Source organism: Taudactylus pleione, unplaced genomic scaffold (assembly GCF_031769625.1).
Source record: "Taudactylus pleione unplaced genomic scaffold, aTauple2 ptg001707l, whole genome shotgun sequence".
Lineage (NCBI taxonomy): Eukaryota > Metazoa > Chordata > Amphibia > Anura > Myobatrachidae > Taudactylus > Taudactylus pleione.
Window position 1 is genome coordinate 14,028 of NW_028286104.1, and position 22,574 is coordinate 36,601.

A 22,574-nucleotide genomic window follows, 5' to 3' on the forward strand; every position below is an offset into this window, starting at 1 on the left:
TTCTGCTTCGTATATTCTTGCCAAGGGACAAGGCCATAGCCATACAGGAGCTGGTTCGTCTGGTGCTCAGACCCATTAAAGTGTCTGTGCATCTGTGCATCCGTCTCCTGGGAAAAATGGTGGCTTCCTTCGAGGCCATCCAATTCGGCAGATTTCACTCCAGAATTTTTCAACTGGATCTTCTGTCTCAATGGTCCGGGTCCCACCTACAGATGCATCGGCTGGTGCGTCTGTCTCCCTGGACCCGCATATCCTTGCTCTGGTGGCTTCGGACGGAGCATCTGTTAGCGGGTCGGCGCTTTGGAATTGGACCTTGGTCACCACGGACGCCAGCCTCCGCAGATGGGGAGCGGTGGTTCTGGACAATCACTTCCAGGGGCTTTGGTCGCAGCAGGAATCCCTCTTACCAATCAATGTTCTCGAACCGCGGGCAGTCTACAGAGCTTTGATACAGGCTGCTCCTCTGTTACGAGGACTTCCGGTTTGCATACAATTTGACAACGCCACGGCAGTGGCATACATAAATCACCAAGGAGGAACCCGTAGTCGTCTGGCAATGAGAGAAGCCAGTCGCATCCTTCTGTGGGCAGAGAGACACGTAGAGGTAATTTCCGCAGTGTTTATTCCGGGAGTCGACAACTGGGAAGCGGACTACCTCAGCCGTCAGGATCTTCATCCCGGGGAGTGGTCCCTTCATCCCGATGTCTTTCATCAACTTGTTTGCAGATGGGGGAAACCACAGATAGACCTGATGGCATCATGGATAAATCATCAACTACCCCTTTACTGCTCCAGGACATGGATCCGGCAGCGGTGGGAGCAGATGCTTTACCGATCCCTTGGCCGTACAGCCTTGTGTACCTGTTCCCACCGTTTCCGCTTCTCCCTCGGATTCTCAAGCAGATCAAACGAGAGTCGTCCACCGTCATCCTAGTGGCTCCGGATTGGCCTCGTCGGGTTTGGTACTCCGATCTATTATTCCTTCTGGCAGACGAACCTTGGCCTCTTCCGCTACGATCGGACCTTCTACAACAGGGTCCATGTGTGTACCCGGATTTACGGCGGCTTCGTTTAACGGCGTGGCTATTGAGACCGCCATCCTAAGAAGCCATGGTGTTCCTAGGTCGGTCATTCCTACCATGCTTAGAGCTAGAAAACCGGTAACATCAGCGCATTACCATCGCATTTGGAGGGCTTATATCTCCTGGTGTAAAGGTCGTGGATCCTCCACTTCCTCTTTTCATTTACCACATCTTCTTCTTTTTCTTCAAGAAGGCCTTGATGCGGGCTTACGCTTGGGATCGCTTAAAGTGCAGATTTCTGCTCTTTCTATTTTTTTCCAGCATCGCCTAGCTCTGATTCCAGAGGTTCAGACCTTTTTTCAAGGGTACTTAGAATTCAGCCCCCCTTTGTGCCACCCACGGCTCCTTGGGACCTGAATCTTGTTTTATCATTTCTTCAGTCATCCACCTTTGAGCCTTTGCAGGAGGTGGAATTGAAGTATTTGACTTGGAAGATGATCCTTTTATTGGCCCTGGCTTCGCCCAGACGAGTGTCTGAACTTGGAGCCTTGTCCTGCCGTTCCCCTTACTTGATTTTTCACGAAGATCGGGCGGAACTTCGTACCCGCCCTTCCTTTTTGCCCAAGGTGGTCTCGGGTTTTCATCTGAATCAGCCGATTGTAGTGCCAGCGTTGTCGGACTCTTCTGGGGATTCTCACTCCTTGGATGTGGTTCGGGCACTTCGCATTTATGTGTCCCGTACTGAGGGACTACGTAAATCAGAGGCTCTGTTCGTCCTTTATGATGCTAATCGGCGTGGCTGGCCTGCGTCTAAGCAAACTTTGGCCTGGTGGATTCGTCTGACTATTCGTCAGGCATATGTTGCTTCTGCTCGACCACCGCCGGTATCCATTTCTGCGCATTCTACGCGCTCTGTGGGTACTTCTTGGGCGGCACGTAGAGGTGTCTCAGCTTCACAGCTTTGTAGGGCAGCGACCTTGTCTTCGGTTCATACTTTTGTACGTTTCTACAGATTTGACACTTTTGCGGCTTCTGCTTCAAATGTTGGTTGCAGTGTCTTGCAGGGCGTTCAGCACTCTCCCCCCCAGGAGGGTAGCTTTGGGACGTCCCCACTGTCATGAAGCTCCAGTGTCCCCTAGTGGATGAAGGAGAAAACAGGATTTTGGTACTTACCGTTAAATCCATTTCTCCAATTCCACAGGGGACACTGGACGCCCACCCAGTGCTTCTTGCCTGTTCTCAGTTACTTGTTCTGCTTCAGTTCTGTTGCAGTTTGGTCTGTTTTCGTTGTGTGACTGTTTATCCCTGCAGCCTGCTGTGTTCTTGCAGTGTGTCAGTAAGTTGGATTGTTTATTTTCCTGTTCTCCTTCTCTATTCTTCAGTCTGTTCTCTGTCTCCTCTCGGGCTCAGTTCTTTAAAACTGGGTCTGATGGGGCATAGAGGGGGAGGAGCCAGTCACACTTGTAGATTTTTAAAGTGCCAGGCTCAACTCAGCCCACCGTCTATACCCACTGTCATGAAGCTCCAGTGTCCCCTGTGGAATCGGAGAAATGGATTTAACGGTAAGTACCAAAATCCTGTTTTTTTCACCCCAATTTTTAAATAATTTTTTTGGGGTGTCCCTATTTTTTTTTTTTTTAAACTTTTTTTGACACAGTTTATTTTAAAATGACATTCCCAGGGATGCGGGCTATTTTTTTTAAGCCTGCACCCCTAAACCCCAATTCTGCACTTTTTTTCGCCACCTATTCAGTGGTGAAAAGTTATCCCCGTTTTTTTTCAAAGACTTTTCGAACCTGCGAAAAGTCTTTGAAATTGAATACAGTGTAAAACCAAAACCTGTGAAAATGACGTCATTGGTGCGAAAACATCGCAAAAACTGGCTTTTCGCTCCAAATTGAATTGCCCTGTTAGTGTTTCACTAAATGCACTGGTATAGATAGCACAGCAGCCAGTTTAGTGAGAGGAGGTAAAGCACATTTGTGACATCTTTACCATATTGCCTTGTCTAAAAGTGGCTAAACATCATTATTTTAAATTATTTGATAAATTATTGGATTTGATTTTAATAAACTAACATATTTATGAAATAAAATACTATGATAGTGATGCAGAGTTTTAAGTAAATTTGGGTATATGTTGCTCCAAAATATTGTACACAACTCACACCCCTATGTGTACTCCTGGTCTGCTACTATACATCATTATCAGTGACATATTTACTCTTAAGTCCATATGCAGTGCCAAAACACACTAAATACAACTCTGTAATCACATGTGTTTCAAACATTAAGTTTAGGCTTTATTACAAATGTATTTTTTAAGCACTACTAATTACATCTATTTTCAATACTTGGTGGTGGTATAATCTTTATTTGAATTTATTTTAATTAATAAAAGGCACTATGACATATCGCTTACATGATGACTTCTTTCACTATGAACTCCCCGAAGCCATAAACAAATTAAAATATTTTTTTATTCTTCCTCCACTAGGGGGCACAGGGGATCACTCTAGGGCAGTGGTTCCCAAACTGGGTGCCGTTGCAGCCCGGGGTTCCGTTGCAGCCTGGGGTGCCTCAGGGCACTTGCAGGGGTGCCCCGGGTTGGTGGTACAGTACCAAATAAAATTATTTTTAATCAGTGTGATAGGCAAAACCAGTGCTAATGCCAATCAAAAATGATGTGGCCAAAAAGAAGGGCAGCCCTGTCAATCACCACATAACTGTATTTAAGGGTCACATATAAGCACAATTTACTTCATTTAATTTTTGATGAATTTATCAATAAGAAACTTTTGGCCTAGAGGTGCTTCGGACAAAATCCTGATTCTCTAGGGCACCGTGATTTGAAAGATTTTGGGAAACACTGCTCTAGGGTATAGCCTGGAGAGGAGAGTCTGGGCACCAAATAGTTAAACTTAAATTCCCAACAGCCCAGGCTCCCTCTCCTCTATACCCCGCCTCCAGCCACCTGCAGCCAGTTTGAGTTTGGTGCCTGCAGGTGCAGGCACCTTTTTTACGTGGGCTACCTTTTAAGTGGCCTCCTGGGACTTTTACTTCTTTTATTTTTATTTCAACTAAGCAGGCAGTGCAGGGCGTCCTATAGTACACCGTCACAGCCACTCCACCAAGCCCAGCGCCCGCAGCACTGGTGACTGGATCAGTGACTTCGGATCAGTGACTTCGGCCACGGGATCCAGAGCCACATGCCGCAGCTGGACGCTGGAGGAGGAAGGTAAGCCTGGCAGGGAGCCGCACACTTGCGTCGTTCCCCGCAGTGCAGGAGACCACCTCCGGTGCTGGCAATGAGGGCACCGGTTGTCTCCGCACCGCTCACTAGTCCACCAGGGTGTTCGTGAATTGCACACCGCTTAAAAGCGATGATGGCCATTACACTAGGGGGTAAATTTACTAAAGTGAGAGTTTTTAGAAGTGAGTTTTAGAAGTGATGTTGTCCATAGTTAGACACTTGCATATTCTCATCCGAGCCAGCTACCAGCGCTTCCTCAAGTTTGCGGTGAGGGGAGTACACTACCAGTTTCAGGCATTGTCATTTGGGCTGTCCACAGGCACTCGTGTGTTCTGGAAGGTCATGGCAGCACACCTCTGTCGCTGGGGCGTTAGAATCTTGCCTTATCTGGACGAGCTGGCCCTGTCTCTGGCTGCTCTCAGGGATTCTTCTGCAGTCACACGGGTGGATAATTAATTGGCGGAAATCCACCTTGACTCCTTCTGAGGAGATGCTCCACTTCACTCTTGAGCATTACTGGACTCCAAGACTCAGCGGGTCTTCCTTCCAGCAGACAAAATATTGTCTCTACAGTCCCTGTCTTCCTCAGCCAGTGTTGGGTGTCCATACACTCCTGTATGCAGATCCTGAGTTCTGTTGTCTCCACTGTCTGGTGGAGTACCACTAGTTCCACTCCTGGCTTCTGCAGCTGGTCATTCTAGCGCGGTGGAACAAATCTCACATGTACCTTACGACGCAGACAGTCATTCTTCCCCGATAGGTTCACCTCTCTCTCCTATGGTGGCTGGTGGCTCCAGTGCTCGCACCTGGACAGGAGCCATCCTCTTTGGATCCAGGAGTCCTACTCACCACTGATGCAAGTCTTAAGGAGCAGTGTCATGTCATCAAGCCTTCCAGGGGCGTTGGACATTTCAAGAGAGTCAACTGTCAATCAATGTCCTGGAACTCTGAGCGGGGTACAGGGCTTTTTGCCAGGCGCAGTCTCTTTTCCACTGGCGTCCAGTCAAATTACAGTCAAACATAAACCACCAGGGCGGCACTCGCAGTGGCAGTGCCATGAAGGATGTCAGCTGCATTCTCCATTGGGTAGAGTGGCATTTCCCAGAATTGGGAGGTGGACTTCCTGAGCTGACAGGATATTCACGCAGGCGAATGAATGGGCTCTACATCCGGACATCTTTCAGCTGCTGATCCTCCATTGGGGCCTACCGGACATAGACATGGCGTCTCGTCACAGCCATCAGTTGCCGAGCTACTGTTCCCGTACCAAGGATCCTGGCACTTTCCTGGTGGACGCTCTGGCTGTTCCGTGGACGTTACCCTCATATACATCTTGCCCCATGTTCATCAGTCTGTAAGATTCCCGCGAGTCCTCCGCAAGTTCAAATTGGAAGAACGCATGGTGATCCTGGTGGCACCTGACTGGCCATGGCAGGCATGGTATGCAGACCTTCTAGGCCTCTCCATCGACGCCCCACTGCATCTCCCCCCATGGCCCGTGCTTCGATGGGTTGGCTCTTGAGACATCCTTTTTGAGAGCAAAGGGGTTTTCCAGAAGGGAAGGGTCATTCAGACCATGCTTAATGCTAGGAAGCCCTCTTCGGCGAGAATCTATCACCGAGTTTTCGTACCTATTCTACTTGGTGTTCAACTAAGGGCTTTAATCCCAAGTCTTTTCGCCTCTCCCGTGTTCTTTCCTTTTTGTAGACAGGTCTGGACTTGGGCCTCCGGCAGTCTTTCTTGAAGATCCAGGTTTTGGCTTTGTCTGTTCTCTTCCAGAGGCAGATTGCACTCTTACCTCATGTGTAGACCTTCCACTAGGGAGTTATCCATGTTCATCTGTTCCTGTTTCCTGGCTCCCTGGAAACTGTCTCTGGTTCTTCAGGTTCTGCAATCAGCTCCCTTTGAGCCCTTAGATACGGCTGAGGTGCGTTGGTTTAAATGGAAGACCGTCTTTCAGATTGCCATCTTATCGGCCCGGCGAGTGACCGACTTCAGCGCCTTGTTGTGCCGCTCCCCATTTCTGGTTTTCAGTTGGACCAGGCTGTTCTACAGACTCACCTGGGTTATCTTCCCAAGGTGGCGTCTTGATTTCACATAAACCAGGAGTTTATGGTACCGTCTTCCGGGTTCCAGATTCTTTGCGGAGGTGGCCTCTTAGGACGTTGTGAGGGCTCTCTGCATTTATGTGGACAGAACCAGAGATTTCCGCAAGTCAGGTTCTCTGTTTGTGCTATAAGATTTCCACAAGCGGGGCTGGCCGGCTACTAAACAGACCATAGCCCACTGGCTCTGTTTGACTATCCGCCAGGCATACTCTTTGGCAGATTTATTTCCCCTGCAGTGATGACTGCCCATTCCACCCAGTCTGTGGGATCCTCTTGGGCAGCCCACTGTGGCGCACTTTTGTAAGCTTTTATGCTTGTGACACTTTTGCATCTTCGGATGCAGCCTTTAGGCGCTGTGTTCTCACTGCAGCTCAGGAGCGTCACCTCCCATAGGGGGGCAGCTTTGGGATGTCCCAGAGTGATCCCTGTGCCCCCTAATGGAGGAAGAAGATAAGGAGATTTATGTTCTTACATGTTAAATCTCTTTCTTTGACTTCATAGGGGGCACAGGGCTCTCACCCTGATGCACCTGACTGCAGGGGTGTGTTTCCTTGGTTACCGGTTTTGCTCGCCTATCCTATGTGTGTGTGGTTCTAAGGGTCTATACCGGTCTTCCTTCTCCTTCTCCTCTTCCTCACTTCTTGACGTGGGCTAACTAAACTGGCTGCCGGTGGCTGGGGGCAGGGTATAGAGGAGAAGGAGCCTGGCTGTTGGGAATTTAAGTTTAACTATTTGGTGCCCAGACTCTCCTCTCCAGGCTATACCCAAGAGTGCCCCCTATGGAATCAAAGAAAGAGATTTAACAAGTAAGAACATAAATCTCCTTTTCTGAGTCAAAGGTATTGGTTATTGTTTTCCTCTGGTTTACAAAAAAATTATCTTTTGTCAATTTTTGGTGGGCATTGATATTTGTATATTTGTTAGTGGTCTTTGAAATAGCACTTAATTTATTGTCACTTATTATTAAGATATCCACTGATTAGTCAACAAAAGTAATTTTTTGCTTAAGGTGAACATTTATAAATAATAGTTTGTGAAAAGTCAAAATCGACAATTCTTATCATATAGTTCCCTTTATCATAAATTCAACATTTCATATTATATGGTTCCCTTTATTATTTGTCTTGATCAACTGCATTATATTGCCAAAAATGTTTTATATGGTCTGTTTCATTAACTAATACTTTTGCAGTTACTTTTATAAAGTCCAGTAAGTGCTTCCCAGTTATCTCTTTGCACCTTCTACTTTGGTGCTCTGCACCCAGGCACCCAGGCCAGAACTTGTTCCTTGTGATTGCCTTCCAATTGCTGCTTTATATATTTGACTAGCGACCCGCCTCGACTTCGCACAGGAGGAATTTTGAATTTACGGCTCTAGCTTTTTTGTAAACGAAAAGATTTGGTTTTGACGTGACATGCAAAAGGGCCATGTAGAGTTGTCCATGAGAAAAAGTCTCCACTTAGGTCAACTCCAGCCACATTAAGTGTCTGACCCTGTGATTTAATAATTGTTATGCCAAACCAGACTCTTACCAAGAGTTGGACTCGTTTGAAATGAAAGAATCGTTTTTCACATAAATGAAATTGGAACGGTAAAAAAGGATCAACTTAAATTTTGTATCAGTAAACCGGGCTTACATCAGTTTTTGTCTACATAGTATAAAATAAAGTCCATCGTTATGATATATCTGTAACGATTTAGGCAGCGTAAGCCAAGAAAGCGCTCGGACGTCCGTTTTTTCATGCACTTCGCTAAAATGGTCACTGTTCAGCTCCCTTTGTCATAAATTTATGTTTCATACACCTAAACCTTCCTTGACAAATGCTCTATAGAATAGTGAAAACTGCGTCAAAATCTGTCCATTGGTTCTCGAGATTAGCCCGAACAAACAGAAGCCTACCAGGGACTTTATTTGATATTATGTATAGAAATATAGATTGTTTTGAGATGGGCTTTGTGCTGCTTCTAAACAACTTGTGCTATTCTCCACAGCAATACATCTACCAGGAGGTGTGGAACTTATTCCAGCAGATCAGTGTGAAGGCCAGCTCAGTTGTGTACTCTACCAAGGATTACAAAGATCATGGATATAGGTAAATTATATCTAATTAGTTGCCATGCAGCACATGTACTGCAAGTAAGTAGACAGAGAAAAAAAAAAGTAAATCATTGTAATATATTGGGGAAAAATAAATTTCTTGGCTATTAATTCACTTGGTGTATATTTCTCCTATTAGATGTGAGCTGCTGTGTTCACAGTTTTAGGGCTCAGTTTAATAAAAAATGAAGAAAGCAATACAAAAATATGAATTATTTTCACCCCATATTTGTGCTTTTTATATCGTCTTACTTATATCACTATACATTCTAGGACAGACTATGTGTTACTGGACTGTCCTGGCAAGGAGTGAATTCCTCTCAGTAACATCTTTTGTAAATGCAAAAGACTTCAAGTCCTTCCACACATGCACAGAATGTGACTGAGCATAGAATGTGACTGAGGGACCCCTGAAACGGTGCACTGTGGGAGAAAGCAAGAAGAGAACTGTATCTTCCCTGCTTTTCATCACTGTTAGCCGATATAACACCATCCGGATATAGCGTTATGTTTTGAACAGAAGATAAGAGCCTCTGATCCTCTTCCATCGTTTTTGATTTTTGGACTTTAGGCTGTGCTGCTGTTAGGGCTACTGTCCCTGTGGTCCCACATCTGGAGACAGATTGTGTCTATTTGGTTTATCTTTGGAAGACCGTGCCAATAAAGTCATATATAAATATGCCCTCTATCCTAGCTTAAGGTCATCCTTGTCAGAATCTTGTTTGCTCCCGAATTTTACAAATGGAATTCTTTAGTAAATGATAAGGTTGACCATTAGATATATCTTTATACCAGCAGAGGTGCCATCCACACCCAAACAAATGTAAAAATGTATACACCCAAACAAATTACAAAAGAAAAGAGAAGCTGAAATGTTATTTTATTTAGATGGTGGCCCCTCTTCGTGTGTTAGGATACTCTGTCTCATCTTCCAGTTGGTATTACCCAACAATACTTTGCATGCCATGCTTTATTGATTATTTATGTCCCCCTTATTGATGCATCACTCGTGCTCTTGATTGCCTTGGACCTTATATTTTGTTTGTATGTTATCTTTCTATATGCACATGACTATTTTATTATCTTCTTTTCTGCTCCCCTTCAAATTATGGACCTAATGGAATCAACATTTCTTTTCCTGAGATTTCAGACAGCCCCCTTTTGACTGTTGCCACCTCGGACCATGTCATGGAAACGGTAGCTGCCTGCTCTTGCACAGACTCTGACTTGTGATTCCAAGAGAAATTTTAGCTGGCAGAAGGCTTTGATCCTGAGATTTACTTTTGAACATGCTTTTGGGTAGCTGTGATTGGAGGATCTAGCATTTGCTGTCAGACACACAGTACAAAACTATTGTAGAGAGAAATCTGAAATTCCAGACACTTCGCTGTTTAAACACAAAAATGAACAGTTTTTTTGCCGCCTTCTGCTTAGTTGGAGAACCTGCTTGCTTGATCAGAAACTTCAGATATCTTGCAGATTATCTTACCTCTGTCATCTCACTAACAAGGATATGGCAAAATGGGAATCACCTCCTAAGGTGTATTCTCCCACCACCATTGTGTTTGCAAGCACTTCCTCCTTTATGCGATAGCATGGATAGGAAGATTGATGTCTCCCTTAAACCCAACTTACCTTCAACTTGGGTCAGTATGACTGTGGAGAGATGGTCAGAGCAAATTGGCTGAAAGCCTGTATTCTAACATAGCAGATTTGAACAGCTGTAACAGTATGTTAGGACTTTGTGTATTTAGGGTAAGAGCCATTGATATGGGACTTTATGTGGTCAGTGTTTCAGACTCTGCCTTCTCTGCATGCCATGCTCTTGCTTTGTACCTGGGAGGTGGATGCTGAATTTGAGATGGCCCTGCAGTGCCTTGCATACCCTAGGGAGACAAATCGAAGAAAGGGAAATGGGACTGACTTCTGCACAAGTAATTGAGAAATATTTTATCAGAATGCCCCTGTTAAATATAATCATGAATTGCAATGAATTCGGGGGTGCTGCCCAGGACAACTGACAACAATAATTTACTTTGTTGTATACTCTAGGGAGGTCCTGCTCTGTGACAAACTGGAAGCATTCATTTCTTAGGCTACTGTGGAAATTAGTTTTTTTCCTTGTCAGTGCACCTAGACCCGATACCTTGATTTGCTCCTCTCAGTCCTATGGGAAGGTGAGAAATCAAGCCTACTCCTGGGGAGGGCTGTAGAGAGACAGACAAGTTTGGGCATGTAGGCAGTCAACTCCCAAGCTTTCTGACAAACATTTGGCATCACAGGACATGCCCAACCCGGCTACTCCAGACACTTTTTCACTGTAGATCTTCCCATGGACAAAACAAATAATTTTGCTCTGAGAGAGGTCACTCAGTCCCTTCTTGCCACAGGAGTAGTTACTCCAGTCCCTGAATAGTAGAAAGGTTTGTGTTTTTTTTAGACTCCAATAGTTCTAGTGAAGAAAGCTTTATGCTTTCACTCAGCCCATTCTTAATTCAGTGGGGTTGAGGTCTTACCTGGAAGGTTTCCTTCCTGTTTTCTATCTCCTCATCTAGGAGAGTTTTGGAGCTGGGTGCTCCATCTTGTAGGTCTTCTTTCTTCAACTTTGAAGATGTCACGGCTGTTCTATCAACCAAGCATTTATTTCTGTCTACAGTGATCTCAAAATCCCATTTGAATCAGGATGTTCTGATCTTGGTCTTGGACTCTGATAAGTCTCTAGAGGAAGAGGGCTCTCTGTTTTGTGGACTTTTTTTTAAATTTTTTTATTTACTTTTATTGAAGCAAATAACACCGTATATAAAAATAATGGGAAATAAATGAAGAAAAGATCCAGTACAATTTCGAGAAAACAGTGTACATGGTGTCTTAACATATACAAATATTCCAGGACATTTTCATTTATCTGTATTCATTTTGTCCAACATTTGTTCTGAACATTTTTAAAGGGCATTGAGTCTGTGCATAGGGACTTGCACAGGATGGATAATGTATTCGCTATTTACATTGTCCACAACAGAGGTTAGCCAGCTTCCAAACAAGCCATTGCTATGTGGATAACGACACTAATTTGTTAGGATTACTTTGGGGCAGGGCTGCTCTTTCCTGAAAATGTGAGAGCACATTCCACAGGGCTATGGGAGTTTCCTGGGCTCTGCAGCACCGGGCCTCTTCTGAGCAGCTGTGCAGGGTGGCTGCCTGGTCTACACCTTTACCAAATTTTACAGGTTCAAAACTTCTGTGTTCAAATATGCCAGCTTTGGATGTAAGGTGCTGTGCACAGCAACTTCTAAGCATACCCTCCCTTAGGGACGTCCTCACAGTGTTTGTAGTGTCCCCCAATGGATGCCTGAGAAATTTTTTTTCTTCTTCTTCTGTTAATCCTTTACTCCATAGTCCATTGGTGGATACAGGATGCCCTCTCTTTACTCTCCTTGTTTGTGTTCTGTCCTTAGTCATGATTTCTTCTTTTTTTATACCCTTGTTAGGATTATTATTTTTTTTTGGAAAACGTTGTTTTCCTTATCTTCCCTCTCGTTCTATAGCCTTGACCTGTCTTGTGGGGCTTTGTAGGACTAAACTGAAATTCCCAAACAGCCACTGGGGCATAGAGAGGGGAGGAGCATAAACTTTTTAAACGTAAAGTGCCTACACTCTCTGTACCGCACTCTATGACCACAAAGTGTTTCCAGTGCCCCGGAATGGATTATGAGAAAAGGAGGTAATGTAAGTACAAGAATTACTTTATTAATATATGGCCACACTGACTTTGTGCAGTTAATATGCACATCCTACATCCACACCCTTAGCATCTCCCCTCTATTACCACATCAGTCTTTTACCCACAACAGTTTTTCCATTATTTCCATAAATCTGGTTAAGGTTGGCTCATGAACTAAAAATGAACTCTAATCTAAAAGTGTGTGTGTGTATATATGTATATATGTATGTATGTATATATATGTATATATGTATGTATGTATATATATATATATATGTATGTATGTATGTATATATATATATATATATATATATATATATGTATGTGTATATATGTATGTGTATATATATATATATATATATATATATATATAATTTAATTAATATTAGTATGTGAATATTTATTTGTGTGTTTTTCATCCTTTTTCCGATTTTGGATAAAAGTAAAACCAGTTACCCTTTCTTGTTAGACACTGTTCTTTGGCTGTCATAAACGCCCTGGCAAACATTGCAGCCAACATCCAGGGAGAGCAGCTGGTAGATGAGCTTCTGATGAACCTACTGGAGCTGTTTGTGCAGTTGGGGCTTGAGGGAAAGCGAGCCAGTGAGAGAGCCAGTGAGAAAGGTCCAGCGCTGAAGGTGAGACAGTAGCTTCTAATGCTGCTTGAAAAAACATCACATTGATATTGTGAATAGCACTTTTCATTCATTGTCAAGGACTCAAGAACTAAACCATAGTCCATCTTTGTACAATTTACAGTTGTTGCATCCTAAAGATTTTTGTTCAGTGCTTGTTGGATTAAATTGGATTAAATTGAATGGTATCACTCATCACTTCTATACATAGAGGGGCTGATTCTGTGTGCTGTACAATCACACTCGGCTCTGCAATAAACATACCTAGTAATAACATACTGCAGAAAATAGTGCTGATTGAAAAGGTTGTAAAGAAATAACAGCTAGTTAGCTAAATTTAATAGACCAGTGATTTTCAACCTTTTTCAAATCGAGGCACGCTACACAAGATTTTAAAATTGCCAAGGCGCACTAGCCAGCGATGCGGCGTGCGCGAACTATGAAAATACACACTGGGAGTGACTCAATAAGGTTCTGGTAGGTTGGCACAGGTATCTGGAGCCATGCTGACTGCAGTGCATCCCACAGCTGCTGGAGTGTACGTGGTGGAGTATCCATAGAGCGAACACAATGATCGAGGTGGTCTTACAGATGCTCAATTGGGTTCCAATCCGGGTAATTAGGGGGCCAGGGAAGTACTTGGAAGTCTTGATCGTCCTTGTTAAACCACTGTTGGACATTTCTAGCTGTATGACATGTCGCATTGTCTTGTTGGAAGATCCCATCCGCCTCAGGGAAGACAATCGGCATGTATGGGTGTTCGTGCTCTGCAAGGATGAATTCATAACCAAATCGGTTGAGGGTACCATCCACATGGATGAGTGGGCCCAGAGAATGCCATGAAAACATTCCCCAGACCATAACGCTGCCACCACCAGTTTGTGTTCTTCCAGAAATTGTTGCAAGATGTTTGTGTTATCCGATGTTTATCGTCTGACACGCCAACGTCCATCCGTTTGACGAAACAGAAAATGTGACTCATCGGAGAAGGCAATCCTTCACCAATCAGCGGAGATCCAATTCCGATACAGGGGTGAAAATTGAAGCCTTTTTCGCCAATGCACCTTCGTTAGCATAGGTACAGTGACCATCCATTTGCTTCGGAGCCCCATACGCAGCAGGGTTTGCTAAACTGTCGTTTTAGACACACATCTGGTGGCCCCCAGGTTCATTTTGACGGTGGGCTGCTCCACTGTAGAGTGTCAGTCGGCGTACACCTCTCACATCAATGGCACGTGATGCTCCGCAGTTTCCCCGTTGGTTATTCACACGCGAACAGTTCACAAACTGCGCTGTTTCAGAAATACTGCCACCCTTGGCCCGAAAGTCAATAATCATCCCTTTTTGCAACTCTGATAAATCACCCCTTTTACCCATAACAGCAGCGAGTGACATGTGTGCAGACGGCCTATCACACACCTTATATACTCACCAAGCCAGCGAACGGCATGTGATGTACTTCATGGGCTACGCACTGCCGACGTCATTTGTAGGAAGTGGTCATATACTCACACACAATATATGGACAAAAGTATTTGAATTATTGAATTGAGGTGTTTCAATCAGACCCATTGCCACAGGTGTATAAAATCAAGCACCTAGCTATGCAGTCTCCATTTGCAAAATGGGTCATTCTGAAGAGCTCAGTGACTTCAAGCGTGGTACTGTGATAGGATGCCGCCTTTGTAATGAGACAGTTCGTGAAATATCATCCCTGCTGGATATTCCACGGTCAACTGTAAGTGATATTATTAGAAAGTGGAGGCATTTAGGAACAGCAACTCAGCCATGTAGCGTAAGACCACGTAAATCACAGAGCAGGATCGACTGCTAGGGCGCATGGTGCGTAAAAGTCCCCAACGCTCTGTTGATTCCATAGCTGAATAGTTCCAAACTTCCACTGACATTAATTTAAGCACAAAAATTGTGCGGCGGGAGCTTAATGGAGAGCAGCTGCATGCAAGCCTCACATCACCAATGCCAAGCCTCAGATTGAGTGGTGTAAAGCACACAGACAAGTTGGACTGTGGAGCAGTGGAAACGTGTTCTGTGGAGTGACAAATCGCTCTTCTCTGTTTGGCAGTCAGATGAGCGAGTCTGGGATTGGCGGATGCCTGGAGAACGTTACCTGCCTGACTGCATTGTGCCAACAGTGAAGTTTGGTGAAGGAGGGATAATGGTATGGGGCTGTTTTTCAGGGTTTGGGCTATGCCCCTTATCTCCAGTGAAGGGCAATCTTTTTGAATCAAGTATATTTTATTGATTTTCAATAGAACAAATTAAAAAGATGCTTCTGCATACTAACACATTTTGGACAATGTTATGCTTCCAACTTTGTGGCAACAGTTTGGGGAAGGCCCTTTTCTATTCCAACATGACAGTGCCCCAGTGCACAAAGCAAGGAATATAAAGACATAGTTTGATAAGTTCGGTGTGGAAGACTTTGACTGGCCCGCACAGAGCCCTGACCTCAACCCCACTGATCACCTTTGGGATGAACTGGAACGGAGATTGCGAGCCAGGCCTTCTCGCCCCCAACATCAGTGCCTGACCTCATAAATGCTCTACAGAATGAATTGCCACAAATTCCCACAGAAACCCTCCAAAATCTTGTTGAAAGCCTTCCAAGAAGAGTGGAAGCTGTTATAGCTGCATAAGGGGAACCAGCTCCATATTATAGTATATGTATTTTAATACGATGTCATTACAGTCCCTGTTGGCGTAATGGTCAGGCGTCTGAATACGTTTGTCCATACAGCATGTGTGTGTGTGTGTGTGTGTGTGTGTGTGTGTGTGTGTGTGTGTATATATATATATATATATATATATATATATATATATATATATATAACTATCTCACTTTGCAGAAGAAAACTGCAGAAAAGTACTCTGTGGTTTTTGAAAGTTTGTTACTAGCATTACTGGGATCCATCAGTCTGACACTAGCGTAGTAGTAGTTGTATTGGAATGTACAATATTAGACGCACAAAATCCTTTTCTATATGTGTCACTTCTCGTTCTTTTCCCCCTCATTGTTTTCATGCCAAGTTAAAACTTTATATTTATATGCATTAACTAGTAATATTGTCGCAATTACATTATATTATATTGTTTATTAAGGAATTGGATAATGGAAATAAATGTCTGATTACAGATGTTAACAATTAATGTTCCATGCACTTAGAACTGTAAAGTTTACTTTATGGACTACTGAGTGATGATTACATTTGTGACTTTTCATGAGGCAAGTGTTTCAAGGTCTCCACCCACAGTAGTGTGGTACAGGGCAAAGTCCTGTAGTAGCACTATAGGTAAGCTGTTTGTTGGATCAGGATGTACAGGGAACTGTTTATCTTTGTACTGTAGTGAAAAAAAATAACTTCTGCACTGATGTTACTATGTAAAAAGAAATACTAATAAAATACATATTGTGTATGTATGTATGTATGTATATATACATACACAAGTGTGTGCGTGGACCTGCTTCATGTGTACATAGAAATGAACTTGAACCTGAAGTAATTAAATACTCCCTTTTACAAACAATGTTATGAGGTATGGAATCTGAGAAAAGATTTAGCATAAGTGTAAATATCCTGTTTTCGCTTTTGTACTATGTGGGACTTTGAACCATTGGGATATGCCAAAGCTGCCCTTTAGGTGGGTTTGTTCATCAATTTTGAATGGAAACACATGTTATCCGACACAGCTGATCCATACCATGCCACCCACATAGCACTCACTGCATGGCTTAACACATTTTTCTGAAATCAAGGAGCCAGGATTACAGTGTAGGATACAGACCCCCCCTTCCCCCGGAGCAGCATTACTGAGCACCTACCCCCCATCAACCAACCCCCACGGCCACACCACTAACTGGGTACTCCCAGGTAAACTACTCTTCTACTGCCACATTGCTGTGCAGCTACACCTCGGGCAAACTAAACCCCCATAGCCACATTACTGAGCAGCTAATCCCCCTCCCTGGGCAGCCAACCCCCATACCCACACAATTAACCCCCATACCCAGCCCAAAAAACCCGGGCAAAGTCTCCGCCTGTCATACATAAACCCTCTTACCAGACCTCGCCGGGTCTAACAAGAGTAACCGCAGTCAGCGCACCAAGATGAAGAGGCGGAGGAGTCAGCGCAGGGGACATACATCCTGTGCATGACATGGCCATCGCAGCACAACAGGCTGGCACGCCCACGATCTCCGCTGGGGCTGAAAAACTGCTCCCTCCCTCCCTGCAACATTTGGTCACTGGGCAGCAAATTCTGGTCACCATGGCGACCTGGCTTCCGGGATTTGTCGAGCCCTGACTTACTGATCTTGTAGAATGTGCCTTTACATTGTAGAGAAACAGGTTTTGCTGCCTCAGTGTAATCCTTGTGATTCACAGAAGTCCATCTAACTAATGCCTGATTTGACGCATGCTGTAAGCATCATAGAGCATTAGAAGATGATCTGTTTTTTTATTTCATCCTATGGTGGACACTGGGACCCTGCGTATAGTGGGAGCTGCAGAAGTCGTCTGGGCACTAAAGAGTTAACCTCTTTGTCGGCAGCTCAGCCTTGTTTCTAAGGGTCCCCAGGTTCATGATGGAATCACTTTGGTCCATCATGCAGGCCCTGGAGCCAGACGATTTCATGGTCTCTTGGACATTCAGGATGCTTACTTAAAAATTCCTATCCGGAAGGATCATGAGCAATTCCTCCACTTTGCAGTCCATAAAGACTACTTCCAGTTTTGGGCCTTGCCTTTAGGACTCTCCACAGTACCCCGTGTGTTCAACAAAGGTCATGGTTGTGATGGCAGCAGACCTTCATCTCAGAGCAGTCAGGATTCTACCATACCTGGATAACCTTCTTCTGTTGTCCCAGTCTCAGGACACTCTGCAGGAACATATCCATCTTACCCAGGTTTTACTGCGATTTAATGGCTGGCTGACCAATTTGCGCAAGTCCAGAGCTGCATCTCAGCCAGCGTGTGTTTTAGCTGTTCACACGCTGCAACATAGAGGAGCAGCAGACGGAGCGAATGGAGGAAGAAGACGACAAGACTAGACCACACACCAGGAGGTTTGCGAAGCAAGACAGCGAAGGGTAAGTTGTGCACCTGGGGGTACGGGATGCCGCCCCACCATACACATCCCCAACACCTGCACCTACATATTGGACATATCAAATTAATGAGTGAACCTTTAAACAAATGACTATTCAACAAAGTATCTTTTTATTAAGGATTTTTTTCTATTTTTGTTATCTACCCAAAAGCCATCTTTTTGATTAACTTTAAAACCTGGACACTAGTATACCCTGTATTGAGGAAGTACGAGTGATCGCACATCCAATCTACAACTATAAGGGAGAACTGTGACTCCCACTGCATAGAATATACAAATAAAGGTGACTTGTATTCAAACACATATTGTCACATAGTTATTACTTACCTAGACACTCTATAAACTACATCACCTTTTAGCGTGGACTTCCCCCATTACTTGCAATTTACGTTCTCTACAGGGTTAGGTTACCATGTTAGGCCCTGCAGCTTATATCGATATACAATAAACCCCATAACCTTGTGCAGCGCGGGTTCCACCCTAAGACTAGCACCATCTCAAAACATGCTCCATCTGGGCGCTCTCCTGATCTGCAGAGTTCAGAGTTTTTCTTTCCAGGGGCAAACAGGCATCCCTTCAATCCCTAATCAGGAACTTTCTCAAACAGTGCAGTCTCTTGATACACTTGTGTATGCGGCTTCTAGGCAAGCTAATCTACACCTTCGATATGGTGGAGTATGCACAATTTCATTCCAGGCCACCACAACTGGAACTTCTGCAGAGGTGGAACCGCTTTCCTCTGCAACTCAAATCCCAGACTGTTGTTCTGTCCAGAGTGGATGCGCGGTTGGGGCGCCATCAGAGGACGTCAATCATTTCATGACCAGTGGTCAGTTCAGGAGAGAAGCCTCCAGATAAATATCCAGAAACTTTGGGTGGTTTACCGCGTGCTTTGTCAGGCAAGTCCTTTCCTCCAACACAGGGCAATGAAGGTCCAATCAGACAACTCCACTGCAGTTGCCTACATCAATCATCAGGGCGGTACCAAGAGTAGGGCTGCAATTAGAGAAGTTGCATTTTCTTTTGGGTGGAACTGTTTCTTCCTGACTTGTCAGCGATCGCTGTACATCCCTAGAGTCCAAAATTGTGAGTCAGACTTGCTCAGCAGGCAGGTCGTTCATTCAGGCAAGTGGTCCCTATATTCCAAAGTGTTCCTGATGCTGGTTCGTCGCTGTGGTCACCCATACATCGACTTGATGGCCTCTCGGCACAACAACATGGTGCCCCGATACAGTTCCCGCACCAGGGACCTGGAGGCATTCTTGGTAGACCACCCTAGCAGTTCCATGGGGCTTATTTATTAGTGTACCTTTATCCGCCGATTGCTCTTCTACTTTGGGTTCTTCACATGTTGAAGCAGGAGGGAGTCGTGGCCATTCTCATCACCCTGGACTGGCAAAAAGGGCCTGGTACGCAGACTTCCTTAGTCTGTCCATAGTAGTCCTGTGGTGCCTGCCTCTCAAGCTGGATCTTCTATCTAAGGGCCAATGTCTTCACCCGGACATCGCACTTCTAGCTTTGAGTGGGTGGCTATTGAGAAATCAATCTTGAATTTGAGAGGTACCTCAGATCTGGTTATCTGAGCCATGCTGTCTGCCAGAGGGCCCTCCTTGGCACAAATATATTATTGTGTATGGCAGACTTATTTTCAATGGTGTTCTGCCCGAGGTTGTATATTAACCTTCAAGAGTTTTATCACTCTTAAGGCACGGGACTTGACCTGGTACTCCGACTGGCTTCTTTGAAGGTGCAAGTGTCTGACCTGTCGTTGGTGTTTCAACACCATGTGGAAAGTTTGCCTGTGATTCAGACCTTCTTGCAGTGGGCCCTCCACATTTAGCCCCCTTTGTGTTTCTCCATTATATCCATGGGACTTGACCTTGGTGTTACGGGTTCTACAGGAATCTCCCTTTGAGCCATTAGACTCAGTTGATCTCCATTGGCTGACATGGAAAACTATTTTCTTGCTGACTATTGTCCCACCGAGCACCCTTTTTCCTTTTCCACGCTGGCTGTGCGATTCTTTGTACCCGGCTAGACTATTTCCCTAAGGTAGTCTCCCGTTTCCACTTCAATCAGGAGTTTGTGCTTCCTTCCCTTTCAGCTTCAGAGGTTACTGACTCCAGGTAATCTCTACTTATGCTGGACGTGGTCCGAGCTCTTCGCACTTATGTACTTATGACCAAGGAGTTCCACAAATCTCTCTTCGTCCTTTATGATACTCACAGGTGAGGCTGGACATCCTCTAAACAAACCTTGACTCGTTGGTTGCACCTTAGTATTCATTGGGCCTACCAATTGGCGATGAAACCGCCGTGTTGCAGCTCTGTAAAATGGCCACATGGTCCTCCCATACCTCAAATTTTGCAGATTTAACACCTTCGCCTCGGTTGATGCAGCCTTTGGGCGTCAGTCCTTAGTGCAGCACAGTAGCATTCCCTCCATTGACGGAACAGCTTTGTCCACCTTAGGATGAAAGAACAAAGGGAAGTTTTGTCTTACCTGTAAAATCCTTTTTTTTTTTTTTTTAATCAGTGGTGGAGACTGGGCACCTGCCTTCGTGCCCCTGGCTGACTGAGGGTTTCACTGTTCCGGAACCCAGTTTCGAGACAGTTGTATGCCTGGTGTGCGTGTGTGCCGGTCTTCTCCTCTCCTCCATTTCTGTTCCTTGGGCTTGTTATGTTAAACTGGTCTCCGTGGATACAGGTGGTGTATAGGGGAGTGTAAAATATAAAATGAAAGGAATTTATTTTAGATTTTATTTGTAATCTAGAGAATGTAAATTATGTGCTTTACAGATCTAAGACTAAGGTCCGTATTCAATGAAGTGAAAAGCCGAGATCCGCGAAAAAGTATCACCGATTTCGACACCGCCTGTCGGAAACTTATCTCCATCTTCAATTCCATTCGCTTTTCTCGTACACGGAAAGTCAATGTAATGTAATAGGTGAAAAAGATTTGCCTCTGATTAGCAGGAGAAAAGAAGAGCAAAACTTTTATTTTGGGGTGCAGAGGTGGGGAAACCACTCAGAACCCTTGGGACAGCCCCCAAAGGATAACTGCGTCAAAAAATTCCAGGAAAAAAGCAAAGAACACCCCAAAAAAGTACTTTGAATTTGGGGGCGAATAAACACAAAGTGGGGGGACAGATTCGCAAACTAGCTAAATAAGGCTCTGTGAGTGCTCGAAGAAGAGGTCAAGTGTTTTTGGGATTGCAGGTGCTTTGTGAGGGTGGAATTTCACTTTTATTAATACTTCGCATTACAGACATTACAAGATGCTGGCACCCATTTTCAGGTACCCCAAATTTGCCAGGACTACTTATTTTCTACTAAAAATACGGCTTTATACCATTCTTCACCACTTGTGCAAAGACGGTAATTAGAGACAATTGTTCCAACTTAAGTATCCCAAACAGTTTTATTAGGGCTAATCGGGCACTACTACATGGATCCCCAAAGTTTCTGCTTTTTTTTTTGGGTTCATGCTGATTTTCCCGATTCTGACACCACTTTCCGCCTGTTCTGACTTTGCGTGTCGCCGTTTTTTGCGTCTTTTGGAATTGAATAGGGCGAATCGCGGGTACGCTTCTAAAATATGCGATGTAGGCGAAAAGTCCGGCATGCATAAGTTTATCGCGGGTGCGAAACTATTGAATACGGCCCTAATTCTTTTATTACTTGTCCATTGCACAATTCTTTATATTATTTTACAGGTAAATTTTGCTGTAGAAGAAAATGGTTTGTTTATTTTCAACTAACCTTTCAATATTTTTTTCACCAGGCCTCTAGCAGTGCTGGTAATCTGGGAGTCCTAATCCCTGTAATTGCTGTGGTGAGTATCTTTGCCTTTCATATTTGTCAGAATAACATTTGTGTTGGCTTTCAGTAACATACTTTGTCATTATAAATTCAGCAGGTTGGGGATTCATTTGGGGCAAAGGTCTCAGTGTTCTGGTTTTGAATTAACAGTGTTCTTCCTTTTAATTATGTTTACTTTTGTCTACATCAGGGTTTTCCAAACACGGTCCTCAAGGCACACTAACAGTCCAGGTTTTAGTGATATCAATTGCTTGAGCACAGATGGGTAATCAAAATAACTGAGGTAGTAATTAAGACACCTGTTCTCAAGTATGGCTATCCTTAAAACCTGGACTGTAAGTGTACCTTGATGACTGTGGTTGGGAACCCCTGGTCTACATCCTAATAATTATGGATTGCAGTGTATTGCTTGGAAGGACACTACAGCTTTGAAAAACAGATTTGTGGCTATCCAAAACAAACTGTATGAGAACCGTGTGTTGCATGCCGACATATAAATTGAGAAACCTCTGATTCATTTGTGACATAAATACGCTGACACCTTTTATACAGAGCTCTTAGGTAACTCTTCCAGTTAACAGCTTAGAGGACATTATACATGGGAGTTAATGGTTACACTGTTAGCAGAAAAGCAAATATTTAGTAAGCTTGCATAAGCCACAAGTAAAAAGGCAGCCAGATCCTGCTTTCATCAGGAATCCAGGACCATGTCTACACTGTAGACCAGGCACGTCCAACTCAAAATCCCAACCGGGCCAAATATTCAAGGCTTAAGAGTGTGTGGGCCGC

General features: G+C 44.3%; 1 protein-coding gene across 1 annotated transcript in view; it reads left to right on the forward strand.

The window, feature by feature from the left end:
- LOC148439556 (phosphatidylinositol 4-kinase alpha) overlaps positions 1 to 22,574 on the forward strand; it is a gene marked incomplete at its 5' end in the record, with an annotated part of 130,583 nt that overhangs the window by 13,984 nt on the left and 94,025 nt on the right. Inside the window, 3 exons of the mRNA XM_088464591.1 lie at positions 8,376 to 8,476; positions 12,672 to 12,840; positions 21,748 to 21,798. Of these exons, the coding sequence (XP_088320717.1) occupies positions 8,376 to 8,476; positions 12,672 to 12,840; positions 21,748 to 21,798 (321 nt within the window). The remainder of the gene's footprint in view (positions 1 to 8,375; positions 8,477 to 12,671; positions 12,841 to 21,747; positions 21,799 to 22,574) is intronic.